General features: G+C 48.5%; 1 protein-coding gene across 1 annotated transcript in view; it reads right to left on the bottom strand.

The window, feature by feature from the left end:
* Window positions 1-16,454, bottom strand: part of PRMT3 (protein arginine methyltransferase 3) — a 142,474-nt gene that overhangs the window by 121,109 nt on the left and 4,911 nt on the right. The window contains exons 3-6 of the mRNA XM_077453436.1: window positions 16,369-16,451; window positions 14,767-14,816; window positions 12,647-12,749; window positions 6,859-7,006 (exon numbers count right to left, since the gene is read on the bottom strand). Coding sequence (XP_077309562.1) covers window positions 6,859-7,006; window positions 12,647-12,749; window positions 14,767-14,816; window positions 16,369-16,451 — 384 coding nt within the window. The remainder of the gene's footprint in view (window positions 1-6,858; window positions 7,007-12,646; window positions 12,750-14,766; window positions 14,817-16,368; window positions 16,452-16,454) is intronic.

Genomic DNA, 16,454 nt, shown 5'->3' with positions numbered 1-16,454 from the left:
TGCACCGCATACTAGCTCATTATGAAATACTTACCTTAGAACGAGGCCCCGACATCTGTCCCCGATCCACGCCGAGGGAGCTGACATGTTTCTTCCGGGTATCGCGGCTCCGGCGCTGTGAGTGGCCGGAGCCGCGATATCGTCACTCTCGCGAATGCGCGCGGGAGATTTCACTCCGGCCGGCCACTGCCGGATTTTCAGGTCGAGAATCCCCTCGTGCGCATGCGCCGCTGCAGTCAGCGGCGCATACCGAGGGGAATATCTCGTAAACCGTACAGGTTTAGGAGATATTTTTTTTACCTACAGGTAAGTCTTATTATAGGCCTTATTATAGGGTTTCCTGTAGGTAAAAGTTAAAAAAATGAGTTTACAACCACTTTAAGGCATCAGCATACCAAGACATTGTGGACAATTTTATGCTCCCAGCTTTGTGGGAACAGTTTGGGGATGGCCCCTTCCTGTTCCAACATGACTGCATTGCAAAGCAAGGTCCATAAAGACATGGATGAGCGAGTTTGGGGTGGATGAACTTGACTGGCTTGTACAGAGTCCTGACCTCAACCCGATAGAACACCTATCGTAGGCACCCCTGTACTGCCTAGGCAACAGTTTGCCTACCCCTGTGCAATACTGCCTAGAGCAGTTTTTTTTTCTACTGAGGAACACTTGAAATCATTTTCAGATGTTTTTAGTGGGAACCTCCGCTAAAACCAAATAAAGCGGAACTTCCGTCATTTTTCCTCTTCCCATCTATTGCATCTTCTGCCCTTGTTGTCGTTTTAAGTTTGGGTAGTAAAACATTTTTTTTTCTGCCAGTAATTACCTTATACAGCCCACTTCCTGTTTCTTGTCTGGTCATTAGCCTAGGCTTATGACATCATACACAGCTCTCTCTCCTGAGAGTTTGCCAGGAAAGGAGGAGGGCGAGTCATAAGAGGGCCAATGAGAGCTGCAGGCGTGCCTCTGTGTAAATGCAGGAAGTGAACAGGCAGCAGGTTCAGCTGCCCACAGTTTAAAATGGCTGCAGCCAGACTCAGCGGAGGGCGATTTCTGCAGCATATTTGGCAAGTGAAGAATCGCAGTACAGCGAAGCCTCGGATTGTGAGTAATGCCGGCCATACACTATCGGAGAAATCGGCCGAACCCATTTTGAAGCCGTGAGCGCAAACGATGGCGCCATCATGTAATGACCGATAAGTCGTTCAGTGGACATAAATACTTGTTTTTTTTTTTCCCTACATATACCGAGTGCAGACGGTTCGGACGGGAAACACATTAACCTTTCAATTCACTGTTCGTTCGACAGAAAATTTGGAAACGCGTCCTTCAATTTTTCGGCTCAAAAACCCCCCAAACGATGATCGATTTTATGCCCAGTAACTGGCCAAAAAACGAACAACTGTCCAAAATGACCGAATCTCAGACGATTTTTCATATAGTGTATGGCCAGCATAATGCGGTTTACAAGCGTTTCGCAATACGAGTTATTTAAAAAAAAAAAAAGAATCCTGATTCAAGCCGCTGGGGTGTGCAGTACTGTATTTGGCCAGAGGTGCGGGGGGGGGGGGGAAACCACTGACACTCCGGGAGACATTTAGAGAAACTCGGACACTCCGGGAGACATTTAGAGAAACTCGGACACTCCGGGAGACATTTAGAGAAACTCGGACACTCCGGGAGACATTTAGAGAAACTCGGACACTCCGGGAGACATTTAGAGAAACTCGGACACTCCGGGACGCTCAGACTCAGGGACGCTCAGACTCAGGGACGCTCAGACTCAGGGACGCTCAGACTCAGGGACGCTCAGACTCAGGGACGCTCAGACTCAGGGACGCTCAGACTCAGGGACGCTCAGACTCAGGGACGCTCAGACTCAGGGACGCTCAGACTCAGGGACGCTCAGACTCAGGGACGCTCAGACTCAGGGACGCTCAGACTCAGGGACACTCAGACTCAGGGACACTCAGACTCAGGGACACTCAGACTCAGGGACACTCAGACTCAGGGACACTCAGACTCAGGGACACTCAGACTCAGGGACACTCAGACTCAGGGACACTCAGGGACACTCAGACTCAGGGACACTCAGGGACACTCAGACTCAGGGACACTCAGGGACACTCAGACTCAGGGACACTCAGGGACACTCAGACTCAGGGACACTCAGACTCAGGGACACTCAGACTCAGGGAGACTCAGACTCAGGGACACTCAGACTCAGGGACACTCAGACTCAGGGACACTCAGACTCAGGGACACTCAGACTCAGGGACACTCAGACTCAGGGACACTCAGACTCAGGGACACTCAGACTCAGGGACACTCAGACTCAGGGACACTCAGACTCAGGGACACTCAGACTCAGGGACACTCAGACTCAGGGACACTCAGACTCAGGGACACTCAGACTCAGGGACACTCAGACTCAGGGACACTCAGACTCAGGGACACTCAGACTCAGGGACACTCAGACTCAGGGACACTCAGACTCAGGGACACTCAGACTCAGGGACACTCAGACTCAGGGACACTCAGACTCAGGGACACTCAGACTCAGGGACACTCAGACTCAGGGACACTCAGACTCAGGGACACTCAGACTCAGGGACACTCAGACTCAGGGACACTCAGACTCAGGACACTCAGACTCAGGGACACTCAGACTCAGGGACACTCAGACTCAGGGACACTCAGACTCAGGGACACTCAGACTCAGGGACACTCAGACTCAGGGACACTCAGACTCAGGGACACTCAGACTCAGGGACACTCAGACTCAGGGACACTCAGACCACGATTGTCTCCACCTCCCCCCCCCCACCTCTGGCCACATGCAGTACTGCATAGACAAGCAGTGGTTATGGAAGGGATTATCTGAGTTTCCATTGGGGAAGCTCGCTTTGATATACGAGTGCTTTGGATTACAAGCATTCTTCTGGAATGGATTATGCTCATAATCCAATTTAGTACAGTACATATAAAATAATATGCAAAGTGGTTGGAGGGAAGCTTCAGAATGGCAAAGATGTTTTTATTACAAATTATGTGAGCGGACTGCAGTTCCTCTTTAATGTGGGTCAATGGTAAACCCCCCCCACAATCAGAAGCCCCTCTTACAGACAGCTAAATAGCCCATTGGTGTCATGTGGCTGGTCCTGCTAAGTGGCCTTGGCCCAGAGATTATGGGGGCCCCCATCAGATGAGAGGTCATCAGCCACAGACTCAAGGAACCTCAGGAACCTCTAGAGGAACCAATGACAAGGAGCCTTTAAGAACAATGTTCAGATAAGAGCTGTCGGTACTGCCCGATGGACCCCAATGGGATTTGGATCTTCACTGTAAAAATGATTGATTTCCAGTGCAGGTCCAAATCCCATCCCCCGATATACCGGCTGCAATATAAAACATTCCAGCACAAGAATACCAAATGAGAATTGCTCCTTACACTAAAGCTGGCTACACACTATACAACTTTCTTTAGATTTTTTTTTTTTTCCCCTTTAGGATTTACCAAAACCACATAATATGAGGTCAAAACTTAAAGAGGAACTGCGGTCTGCTCACATAATTTGTAATAAAAACATCTTTGCCATTCTGAAGCTTCCCATATTATTTTATATATACTCTGATTCTGTACATGCCAAATATGCTGCAGAAATCTCCCTCCACGGAGTCTGGCCGCAGCCATTTTAACTGTGGGCAGCTGAAGCTGCTGCCTGTTCACTTCCTGGATTTACACAGAGGCACGCCTCCAGCTCTGCAGCTCTCATTGGCCCTCTTAGGACTCATCCTTCCTGGCAAATTCTGAGAGAGAGAGAGAGAGAGAGAGAGAGAGAGAGAGAGAGAGAGAGAGGTACATGATGTCATAATCCTAGGCTAATGACCAGACAAGAAACAGGAAGTGGGCTGTATAAGGGGATTTACTGGCAGAAAAAAATAAATAAATAAAAATAAATAAAACGTTTTACTATCCAAAGTTAAAAACAACAACAACAAGGACAGAAAATTTCATAGATGGAAACACGAAAAAAACCATTGAAAGTTCTGCTTTAATACTTCCAATTTGTATGCAATCAGGCGGCACCTCGCACTGCATAGCTGAAGGCAAATCTAAAAGGAAATTGAACAACAAAAATCTAGTAATGTATGGCCAGATTTACCGTGTCTGCACTGAGGATTGGAGGAAGGGAAGGAAGACGGGATGGACGGAAGGAAGACGGGATGGACGGAAGGAAGACGGGATGGACGGAAGGAAGACGGGATGGACGGAAGGAAGACGGGATGGACGGAAGGAAGACGGGATGGACGGAAGGGAAGAGAACGAGGAAAGAAAGAAAAAGAGAAGGAATCATTGCAACTACAATTCATGGGGCCCCCTAGTGGTCACCCGCTGTAACACCCGGCAATGTTCATTGAGACAATAAAATGTCAATGATCCAACAGTGTGACATCCTTCCCCATTGTTTGTTCTACAAATAGTTGCTGAATAAGATTGGGGGTGTAGCTATGGCTGAGCCCGCTATTGTCCCCCCTCCCCCCCAAGGCTAATTTTTCTTGTGATTTGGGGGGGGGGGGGGTAGTTTGTCTTTGTGCACAGTGTGTCCCCCCCCCCTTTTCCCTATCACTTAAACATTGGGAGCTATTTCTGATGATTATGTAAACTTTTTATAGGTTATATTGGCTTCAATTTTATACTTGTTCCTTTTTTTTAAATCGCTGTAACATCTGTTATAACGGAGGTGTGGGTCCTGAGGAAGCAATAACGAAGTGAAACCCGTTGATCCATTACCCCAGCTTGGAAATACAAACATGCATTCGTTTATATATTCAAAACTAAATGGAATCCGTTGCATTTTGGTGTATATTTTTAGGTCTTTTAAGGATGTAATATACATTTTATGTTTTAATTGTAGTGTTTTATACACTCACCGTCCAATTTATTAGGTTCACCTTGCTAGTACTGGGTTGGACCCCCTTTATTAGGTCCCCCTTGCTAGCCCCGGTGCTACAGCGACTATCACTGAAGCGCTGGACGCTTCAGTTGTTTCGCTTATTTTAATCAGCTTACAATGTGAGTTGAATTGTTTTTTTCCTAATAAATTGGGCATCGTTTTTTAAGATATCTGCGCAATGAACATTGTTATTTTTCTGTAGCCACACGACTGCTGAACTGCATGGAATCTAAATACCTGTTCGTGATTGGAGAGATTTCTGGTTCCAGTGTACTGCTTGTGAGGAGTAGTGGAGCAAAGTGGCTTTTCTATTTGTGCATTATCGTTGCACTGATGGTGGGGGGGGGGGTCTGTCGTGTTGGGTGATGGTGATGGGACCCCCCACTATCCTTATCCTCTGCTGAATGAGGTGGAGGGAGATCTGTTGTGGATTCACTGAACTTTCAGTACCTGTTTTGGACTTTTACACACGAATGCGTTACTTTAACCACTTCCCGACCAGCGCACGACGATGTACGTCGACAGAATGGCACGGGCAGGCATATTGGCGTACATGTACGTCCAATATTAAATGCCGCCCTGCATTCGGGAGCGTGCCGCCGGCGGGCGCGCTCCCGCGCTGGTCGGGACCCCCGTGAGTCCGGTCGCGGGACTCGATCGCCGCAGGCATCCCCGCGATCGTCTCACGGAGCGGCCGAATGGAGGAAATGCTGTGTAAACAACATTTCTCCATTCTGCCTAGCAACTAGTGACGCTGATCTCTGCTCCATGTGATTGGAGCAGAGATCAGTGTTCACTAAATGAAAGCCCAACCCCCCCCAACAGTTAGTAACACGCCCCTAGGAACACTTAACCCCTACACTGCCACCCACTGGTTAACCCTTTCACTGCCAGTGTCATTTACACAGCAATCACTGCATTTATATAGCAGTGATTACTGTATAAATGACAATGGTCCCAAAATGTGTCAAAAATGTCCGCTGGGTCCCCCACAATGTCGCAGTCACAATAAAAAAAAAAAATCGCTGATCGCCGCCATTACTAGTAAAAAAAATAATAATAAAAAATTATTAATAAAAATGCTATAAAACTATCCCTATTTTGTAAACGCTATAACTTTTGCGCAAACCAATCAATAATCGCTTATTGCGATTTTTTTTTTACCAAAAATATGTAGAAGAATACGTATCAGCCTAAACTGAGGGAAAAAAATTTTTTTTTATATATTTTTGGGGGATATTTATTATAACAAAAAGTAAAAAATAATGCGTTTTTTTCAAAATTGTCACTCTATTTTTGGTTATAGCGAAAAAAATAAAACCGCAGGAGGGGTGATCAAATACCACCAAAAGAAAGCTCTATTTGTGGGAATAAAAGGACGTCAATTTTGTTTGGGAGCCACGTCGCCACGACCGCGCAATTGTCAGTTAAAGCGACGCAGTGCCGAATCGCAAAAAGTGGTCTGGTCTTTGACCAGCAAATTGGTCCGGTCTGAAAGTGGTTAAATGCGTTTTTATATTTTTTGCACTGTGCGCCGCATTTTCTTTGTTTATGTTTAATGGATAATCTATCACATATCAGTAACATAAGCATTTAGATTTTAGAATCCTGTTTTGGACATGAATGCGTTACTTTAAATGCGTTTATATATTTTTTTTGCTTTGTGCGCCGCATTTTCTTTGTTTATATTGTGCATATTGTTCCCCCCGCAATATAGTGCGAGCTGCCATTTTATTTATTTTATTTTTTTATTTATATATTTATATATTTATTTATTTAGCGCAACATTTGTATTTTTATCCATTAAACATGACAGGTCCTATTTAACACCAAAGCCACGTTTGTTCCATTTCAGTGAAATCTCCTTTCCTAGAATTTTTGAAATCTCCCTCTGAACACAAACCTCATTTTCTGGAGCTCTTCCAGAGCGGTGGCCAATCTCTCCTCGGCTGCCTGCGCCCGGCTCTCTGCCTCCCGGAGTCGGAGGTGTACGGAAGGTTCGGTGTTTGTGTCCAGAGCCCCGGCGCTATCACAGTCCATGTTTTCCACATCTACCACATCAATCAGGAGAGACACAAAACATCAACACTACAAAACTCTACTTTACTGCTTCTTTCAAGTAAAAGTTTATTCTGCTTATACTTTGCCTCCCCCATTCCTCCCTCCCCCCCCCCCCCCCCCCAATCAACATGCTAATGAGCTCAACTGTATAAATAGCACCCATGCCGGTGTCCCGTAGAATACTGCCTCCTGTTGAAAAGAACCTCCGATGGGTCTGCGCATGCGCATCATGCAACGTCACTCCGGCAATCTGCGAAGAGTGGAGGGAGAACGTATTCATCAGATTCTGCCTCGCTGCTGGAGGGTGGGTTTTCCGTGCGCCGGAGGGTGGGTTTTCCGCGCGCTGCAACCCACCCTTAGAAGCAGGAAAAACCTGCCAAACATGGAAAACCCGCCCTGCAACAGTGAGGGATCTGACGAGCACGCTCTCCCTCCGCTCTTTGCGGATCATCGGAAAACGCCTCGGACGATCTGCACATGCGCTGTGTTGACGTCACCCCAGCTAATCAACATATCAGCTGGAGCGACGTCTGGTACTGCGCATGCGCAGACCCATCGGAGGCATTTTTTTTCAACGGGAGGCAGTATTCTACAGGACACGTCTTTTGGATCCTTTTTATAATAACAGAAATCAACCAAAATGGCCCTGATGAAAAGTTTACATACCCTGGAATGTTTGGCCTTGGTTCAGACACAGAAGGTGGCACACACAGGTTAAAATGGCAATTAAAGTGGGAGTCCACCGGGACTCCGCGTTTTTTTTTTTTTTTTTTTTTTTTTAAAGCCAGCAGCTACAAATACTGCAGCTGCTGACTTTTAAAATAGTGACACTTACCTGGTCCAGCGCGTCCGCGATGTCGGCACCCGAAGCCGATCTCTAGATCGTATTCGGGTGCTGCCGCCGCCATCTTGGGTATGGGAATCAGGAAATGGAGCCTTTTCGGCTTCATTTCCTGGTTCCCTACTGCGCATGCGCGAGTCGCGCTGCGCAATAAGGACGGTCCCCGCTGCCTCTGGGATCTGTGTGTTTCCCAGCAGGCAGCGGGGCACTTGCGGAAAGGGGCGCAATCTACGCCCCTTTCCGCAGAGAGCTATCCCGGAAGTGGGTGCAGATACCGGTACTGTACAGGTATCTGCACCCCCCTCCCCCTGAAAGGTGCCAATTGTGGCGCCGGAGGGGGGGAGGGTTCCGATGAGCGGAAGGTCCACTTTAGGGTGGACCTCCGCTTTAAAGGCCAGTTCACACCATAGAAACGCAGTCCGGATGCGTTCCAATTGCTTTTCTGCATGCGCGTTTTTGATGCGTTTCATTGCATTTTTGGTGCAGCCCAATGCCCCCCCCCCCCTCTTTTTCTTAACCTTAAATAAGGACAAGTGTGTTGCAGTGTTCTACTTTTTTTTCCTGGGACTGGAATGCACTGGTGTGAACTATATACCATTGAAAACCATATAATCTACTTTCTATGCGTTTTTAAAGCATAAAAAAAAACGCACTGGACTGCATGTGGTGTGAACTGGCCCTAAAGGTTAATTTCCCACATTTGTGGTTTTTTTAAATCACAATTAGTGTCCTTGTATAAATAGTCAATGAGTTTGTTAGCTCTCACTTGGATTGCCCTAAGCAGGCTAGACACTGAGGCCATGAGGAGGTAGAAAAGAACAGTCAAAAGACCTGCGTAACAAGGTAATGAAACTTTACAAAGATGGAAAAGTATATAAAAAGATACCCAAAGCCGTGAATATGCCAATCAGTACTGTTTAATCCCTTATTAAGAATTGGAAAATTCAGGGCTCTTTTGAGATTGATATTTCAGAAAACTATACCGAATTTTGGCCACTAGATGGAGCAAATTATACAAAATTTAAAGCAGTACTAAAATCCTACCGGGCCCAAATCTGACACTTCTCACCTACATACATACATACACATATATATATATATATATATACATATATACATACATACACACACATTTATTTTTGGGTAAAATGTAAAAGATGATGTTACGCTGAGTAAAAAGATACCCACGATGTCACGCTTTAAATTGCATAGGTCCATGGGATGGCGCCAAACTATGGTACGTAAAATTCTCCATAAGCGACACTTTCATTTGAATAGGTTACCAGCTCAGAGTTAGAGAGGAGAATCTGGTGCTAGAATTATGCTCTCGCTGACATTCGTGATAATCCCTCACATGTGGTGTGATCACCATTTACATGTGAGCAGGCCTTATGAGTTCGCATTTGCGCATGAGCACAGTAGGAGGGCGCTGTCATTTGTTTTTTATTATTTAATCTAAAAAACAAGTTTTTCTCACATTGTAGTTTTTTATTTTTATTTTTTTATAAACATTATTGCTATTACAAGTGATGAACAACAAAACGTATTTTATTATTTAATTTTTTTTTTTTCATTATTTTTCAATTTTTTTTTTTTTACCAACGTTATTGCTATTACATGGGAGGAACAACATCATTTGCGAAAGCATAGGCGGTGACAGGTACTCTTTACTGAGAGATCTGCGGTCTATTAGACCCCATGTCTCTCTTCTGTCCTTAAAAGTATCGGATCAAACTGAGGTTGGTTTGATCTGATGCTTTTCCAAGCGAGGTCAGCGGAAGAGGCGGGCACAGCGGAAAAGGAAGGCACGAGGTCAGCGAAAAAGGTGGGCACAGCTGGAGAGGCAATTAGGGGGTCAGCAGAGAGGAGGGCACAGCTGGAGAGGTGAAGGAGGCAGGCATGGGGTCAGCGGAGGCGAGCATAGCTGGAGAGGCTAGCAGGAGGTCAGCGGAGGAGGGCACAGCTGCAGAGTTGAAGGAGGAGGGCACAGGGTCAGTGAAGGAGGAGGGCACAGCTGAGAGGCAAGAAGGAGGTCAGCGGGAGGAGGGCACAGCTGGAGAGGCAAGAAGGAGGTCAGCGGAGGAGGGCACAGCTGGAGAGGTGAAGGAGGCGGGCACGGGGTCAGTGGAGAAGGTGGGCGTAGCTGGAGAGGCAGAGGAGGCAGGCACGGCTGGAGAGGCGGAGGAGGCGGGCACGGCTGGAGAGGCGGAGGAGGGGGCACGGCTGGAGAGGGCGGAGGAGGGGGCACGGCTGGAGAGGCAGAGGAGGGGGCACGGCTGGAGAGGCAGAGGAGGGGGCACGATGTCAGGCAGAGGAGGCAGGCACAAGGTTAGGCGGAAGAGGCAGGCATGGCTGGAGAGGTGGAGGAGGCAGGCACAATGTCAGCGGAGAAGGCGGGCATGGCTGAAGCGGAGGAGGTGTGCACAAGGTCAGCAGAGGAGGCGTGCATGGCTGGAGAGGCCGAGGAGATGGGCATGGCTGGAGGAAGAGGAGGTGGGCACGATGTCAGCGGAGGAGGTGGGCACGATGTCAGCGGAGGAGGCAGGCATGGCTGGAGAGGCAGAGGAGGCGAGCATGGCTGGAGAGGCAGAGGAGGCGGGTATTGCTGGAGAGGCGGAGGAAGGGGCACGATGTCAGCAGAGGAGGCGGGCACAATGTCAGAGGAGAAGGCGGGCATGGCTGAAGTGGAGGAGGTGTGCACAAGGTCAGCAGAGGAGGCGTGCATAGCTGGAGAGGCCGAGGAGATGGGCATGGCTGGAGGCAGAGAAGGCGGGCACGATGTCAGCGGAGGAGGTGGGCATGGCTGAGGAGGCGGGCACGATGTCAGCGGAGGAGGCGGACACAATGTCAGCGGAGGAGGCGGACACAATGTCAGTGGAGGAGGCAGGCATGGCCTGGAGAGGAAGAGGAAGGCGAGCATGGCTGGAGAGGCAGGCATGGCTGGAGAGGCAGAGGAGGCGGGCATGGCTGGAGAGGCGGGCATGGCTGGAGAGGCGGAGGAGGGGGCACAATGTCAGCAGAGGAGGCGGCACAATGTCAGCGGAGAAGGCGGGCATGGCTGAAGTGGAGGAGATGTGCACAAGGTCAGCAGAGGAGGCGTGCATGGCTGGAGAGGCCGAGGAGATGGGCATGGCTGGATGCAGAGGAGGCGGGCATGGCTGAGGAGGTGGGCACGATGTCAGCGGAGGAGGCAGGCATGGCTGGAGAGGCAGAGGAGGCAGGCATGGCTGGAGAGGCAGAGGAGGCGGGCATGGCTGGAGAGGCAGAGGAGGCGGGCACGGCTGGAGAGGCAGAGGAGGCGGGCACGGCTGGAGAGGCAGAGGAGGCGGGCACGGCTGGAGAGGCAGGCACGGCTGGAGAGGCAGGCACGGGCTGGAGAGGCAGGCACGGCTGGAGAGGCAGAGGAGGCGGGCACGGCTGGAGAGGCAGAGGAAGGGCGGGCACGGCTGGAGAGGCAGAGGAGGCGGGCACGGCTGGAGAGGCAGAGGAGGCGGGCACGGCTGGAGAGGCAGAGGAGGCGGGCACGGCTGGAGAGGCAGAGGAGGCGGGCACGGCTGGAGAGGCAGAGGCGGGCACGGCTGGAGAGGCAGAGGAGGCGGCGGGCATGGCTGGAGAGGTGGGCATGGCTGGAGAGGCAGAGGAGCGGGCATGGCTGGAGAGGCAGAGGAGGCAGGCATTGCTGAAGAGGCGGGCACGATGTCAGCGGAGGAGGCGGGCATGGCTGGAGAGGCGGGCATGGCTGGAGAGGCGGAGGAGGCGGGCATGGCTGGAGAGGCGGGCATGGCTGGAGAGGCGGAGGAGGCAGGCACGGCTGGAGAGGCGGAGGAGGCAGGCACGGCTGGAGAAGCGGGGGAGGCAGGCACGGCTGGAGAAGCGGAGGAGGCAGGCACGGCTGGAGAAGCGGAGGAGGCAGGCACGGCTGGAGAAGCGGAGGAGGCAGGCACGGCTGGAGAAGCGGAGGAGGCAGGCACGGCTGGGAGAAGCGGAGGAGCAGGCACGGCTGGAGAAGCGGAGGAGGCAGGCACGGCTGGAGAAGCGGAGGAGGCAGGCACGGCTGGAGGAAGCGGAGGAGGCAGGCACGGCTGGAGAAGCGGAGGAGGCAGGCACAGCTGGAGAAGCGGAGGAGGCAGGCACGGCTGGAGAAGCGGAGGAGGCAGGCACGGCTGGAGAAGCGGAGGAGGCAGGCACGGCTGGAGAAGCGGAGGAGGCAGGCACGGCTGGAGAAGCGGAGGAGGCAGGCACGCTGGAGAAGCGGAGGAGGCAGGCATGATGTTAGCAAAGGAGGCAGGCATGGCTGGAGAGGCGGAGGAGGCAGGCATGGCTGGAGAGGCGGGCACGATGTCAGCAGAGGAGGCATGGGCATCATGTCTCTGAATGTAGCTGTTGAGTCCAGTGAGTCCGCTCTCTAATCCTGTCACCTGCGGGGCCCTTGGCAAGACTAACGACACCGGCCCCGTGCTCGCATAGTAACTATTTTTTTATAAGATGAACTTTATTGCTATCAAAAGGGATGAACAGCATTCATTGTCATAGCATGACCCTCTTAATGGAGAGATCTGAACTTAATTGCTATCAAAAGGGATGAACAGCATTCATTGTCATAGCATGACCCTCTTAATGGAGAGATCTGGGGTTTATTAGACCTCAGACCTCTCCCTACAAAGCATCCAAGATCAAACCAAGATCAGTTTTCAGATCAGTTTTCGGTGCTTGCCCTTGATTTCTATATAGCAGAAGTCACAATTTATGGACCCCACAAGCCAAGGAAATGAGACGTCTGCTCCCTCACCGTACTGCAACAGCAAGTCGTCCTCAATCACCGGCTTGAAGAAGCTATCCTGATCCCAAGGCTTCGGGCTGCCGATGTTCTGTAGACTGTCGGCTGTACAGTTCTGAGGAGACGAGGAAAGACCCGGATAGAAAACGTTACAAAAATGAATGGATTTCCCGGATACTTCAAATGTAACTCCCACAGATCAACATTCATCATTAACAATAAATAACCCCTTCCCACCAGCTATATGTATAGAAGTGTCAGCACAGAGGTCCAAAAACCTACAGCATGGTATATATCTAAAAATTGATCTGATGTACCGAATCATTACTTGGAGGCCCTGAAAATGCCAGGACAGTACAAATACCCTCCAAAATTACCCCTTTTTTGGAAAGTAGACAGTCCAGGGTATTTAGTAAGAGGCACGGCGAGATTTAAAAAAAATATGTTTTACACTGGTGGTGATCAGGGATACTAACTGGTCACAGTATGAAAAAAAAAAAAAAAATTATATATATATATATATATATATATATATATATATATATATATATATATATATAAAATATATACTTTTCTTTTTTCTTCAATTTTTTTATTACTTTTTTTTCTTTTTTATTGAACAAAAATGCATTTCAAAAAAGTTATAAATTGATTTTCATTTTAATGAGTGAAAGAAGTATTTGATCCCTTCGCAAAACATGACTTAGTACTCGGTGGCAAAACCCTTGTTGTCCTGTCCCATTAGCAGAAAAACACCCCCAAAGCATAATGTTTCCACCTCCATGTGTGACGGTTTGATGGTGTTCTTGGGGTCATAGGCAGCATTCCTCCTCCTCCTCCAAACACGGCGAGTTGAGTTGATGCCAAAGAGCTCGATTTTGGTTTCCTCTGACCACAACACTTTCCCCCAGTTCTCCTCTGAATCATCCAGATGTTCATTAGAAAACTTCAGACGGCCCTGTACATGTACTTTCTTCAGCAGGGGGGACCTTGCAGGCGCTGCAGGATCTCAGTCCTTCACGGTGCTTCTATGGACCGGTGTCTTATATACAGTTAACAAACTGAGATTAGGAGCACTCCCTTTAAGGGAGTGCTCCTAATCTCAGCTCCTTACCTGTATAGAAGACATCTGGTAGCCAGAAATCTTGCTGATTGATAGGGAATTAAATAACTTATTTCACTCATTAAAATGCAAATATTTAACTTTTTTGAAATGCGTTTTTCTGGATATTTTTGTTGTTATTCTGTCTCACTGTTAAAATAAACCGACCATTAAAATTATAGACTGATCGCTTGTCAGTGGGCAAATATACAAAACAGCAGGGGATCAAATACTTTTTTTCCCTCACTGTATGGTTGCTTCTAACTGTGACTTTAACAGTATAAGCAACCATTTTTCTAAATGAAAACTACGCATTCAGTGTTTACGGTTGTGATTGGCCACAGTTAATCACATGGTACAAATGGGCCGCAACTGGCTCTTAGTATACCACGTGATGCCTGTGACAAATCACAGAGCTCCTCACAATAGTAAACAGTGAATGGCATGGACCAAAGCCTTTTATTGTGTACAACTGTCATGTGACCTGTTGTGATTGGCCATGGCAGTCGCATGGCACAAATGGGCTGCGATTGGCTCTTACTATACCATGTGATGCCTGTGACCAATCACAGAGCTCATCACAATAGTAAACAGTGAATGGCATGGACCAAAGCCTTTTATTGTGTACAACTGTCATGTGACCTGTTGTGATTGGCCATGGCAGTTGCATGGCACAAATGGGCTGCGATTGGCTCTTACTATACCATGTGATGCCTGTGACAAATCACAGAGCTCATCATAATAGTAAACAATGAATGGCATGGACCAAAGCCTTTCATTGTGTATAACTGTCATGTGATCTGTTGTGATTGGCCACAGCAGTCGCATGGCACCAGGCCAGTACAGTGACCTGTCATAGGCCGTGTCTGGTGGGCACGGCGGGTGACATCGCCTCCCCCCCCCCCCAAAAAATAACTGCCAGCGAAAGAGTTAAGCTTCACATATAAAAAGCCCCTGATAGAGATATATATATATCTCTCTCTATCTCGATTGGTGGTCTCTTGCCGTGTCGGTAATAATACATACTTACCGTCGATCGTACAAAATTAATGAACTTTATGTAGCCGTAGAAGTCCAGACCTGAAACAAAGAACAAAGATTCTGGTGAACATTCCCGGGACTGATAGATAGATGATGTCTATGGAAAATGGAAGCATCAGATAAGGAACACAATAAGAGGGGAGTACAATCTAAAAAAAATAAAAAATAAGGCATTCACTCTTTTTTGCATACTTACCTCGATCTGACCGCCACGGCCTCCGGCATTTGTTTACATCCATAAATGAAAAAAACATACTAAAAATGTTGAAAAAATAAAAAGTTTTTCCTAGTTTCTGTTACAAAATTTAGCAAAAAGGTTGTTCTTCCTCTTCACTGATGGGCGCTGATGAGGCAGCACCGATAACCTGAATTGATGGGCACTGACAAGGTGGCACTGATAACCTGAACTGATGGGCACTGATGACCTGCACTGATAACCTGAATTTATGGACACTGATTTGACAGCACTGATAACCTGAATTGATGGGCACTGATGAGGCGTTACTGATAGGCATTGATGGGCACTGATATCCTGAATTGATGAGCACTGATAGGGTGTCATTGATAACCTGCACTAATGGGCACTGATAACCTGAATTGATGGGCACTGATGAGGCGGCACTGATAACCTGAACTAAAGGGCACTGATAAGGCGGCACTGACAACCTGAATTGATGGGCACTGACAAGGTGGCACTGATAACCTGAATTTCATGGGCACTGATTTGGCAGCACTGATAACCTGAATTGATGGGCACTGATAAACTGAATTGATGGGCACTGATAGGGTATCATCGATAACCTGCACTAATGGGCACTGATGAGGCGGCACTGATAACCTGAATTGATGGGCACTGATAAACGGCACTGATAACCTGAATTGATGGGCACTGATGAGGCGGCACTGATAAACTGAACTAAGGGGCACTGATAAGGCGGCACTGACAACCTGAATTGATGGGCACTAATGGGCACTGATGAGGTGGCACTGATTATCAGTGTAAATTCTGTGCTCACGGTGCCCTGTCAGATTGGCGCTCCTTTACTCCCGCATTGTCTCTGTGTGAGGAAAGGAAAGCCAAAAACTGGCAACACCATTTACATGTGCCCAGCTGTGATTGGCCCTTTACCCCGGGACACAGTGATCACAGACACTTCCTGACATATACTCCGGGGGGCGTGCGGGAAGCACTTTCTCTGGGAGACGTTCAGTTTGTCCTACCAGAACTGGAGAGCCGCCCTGTAACCGTATATTGGTTTTAGCGCGGTGGGCAAGTGGTTTAAAAAGAAAACAAAAAAAATAAAACCCACTTTAAGCATTTAAACAAAGATAACGGAGGGGGGCGGAGCTCATCTCTGATGAGAAGTTTCTTGTTACTGGCAATTCTTTATTGCTGATGAGAGATGAGAGGATGCAGGAATTGCAAACACTGAGAGGCCTCAGAGTTGGTGACGGCATGACAACCCGCCTTTATCTTTTTCCTTATGGAGAGCAGAGAGGTCAGACCTTCATGAAAGATACAAATCACTGTACAGTAATATTCCATCATGTGATGTCCGAAATACCACCCCTCCCCCGCTACAGACCGTACCGTGTGCCGACATGAACTGCCCGATGTTGAAGTGATGAAGCTCCTGGCAGTGCCGGAAAGTCTCCTCCGGTGAATGGAAAATCCTA

The sequence above is a fragment of the Lithobates pipiens genome, unplaced genomic scaffold, assembly GCF_037356315.1.
Source record: "Lithobates pipiens isolate NorthernLeopardFrog02 unplaced genomic scaffold, aLitPip1_a1.2 Scaffold_24, whole genome shotgun sequence".
In the NCBI taxonomy this organism is placed as follows: domain Eukaryota; kingdom Metazoa; phylum Chordata; class Amphibia; order Anura; family Ranidae; genus Lithobates; species Lithobates pipiens.
Note: the sequence above shows the minus strand (reverse complement) of the source record. Positions and strands in the feature narration are given on the sequence as shown.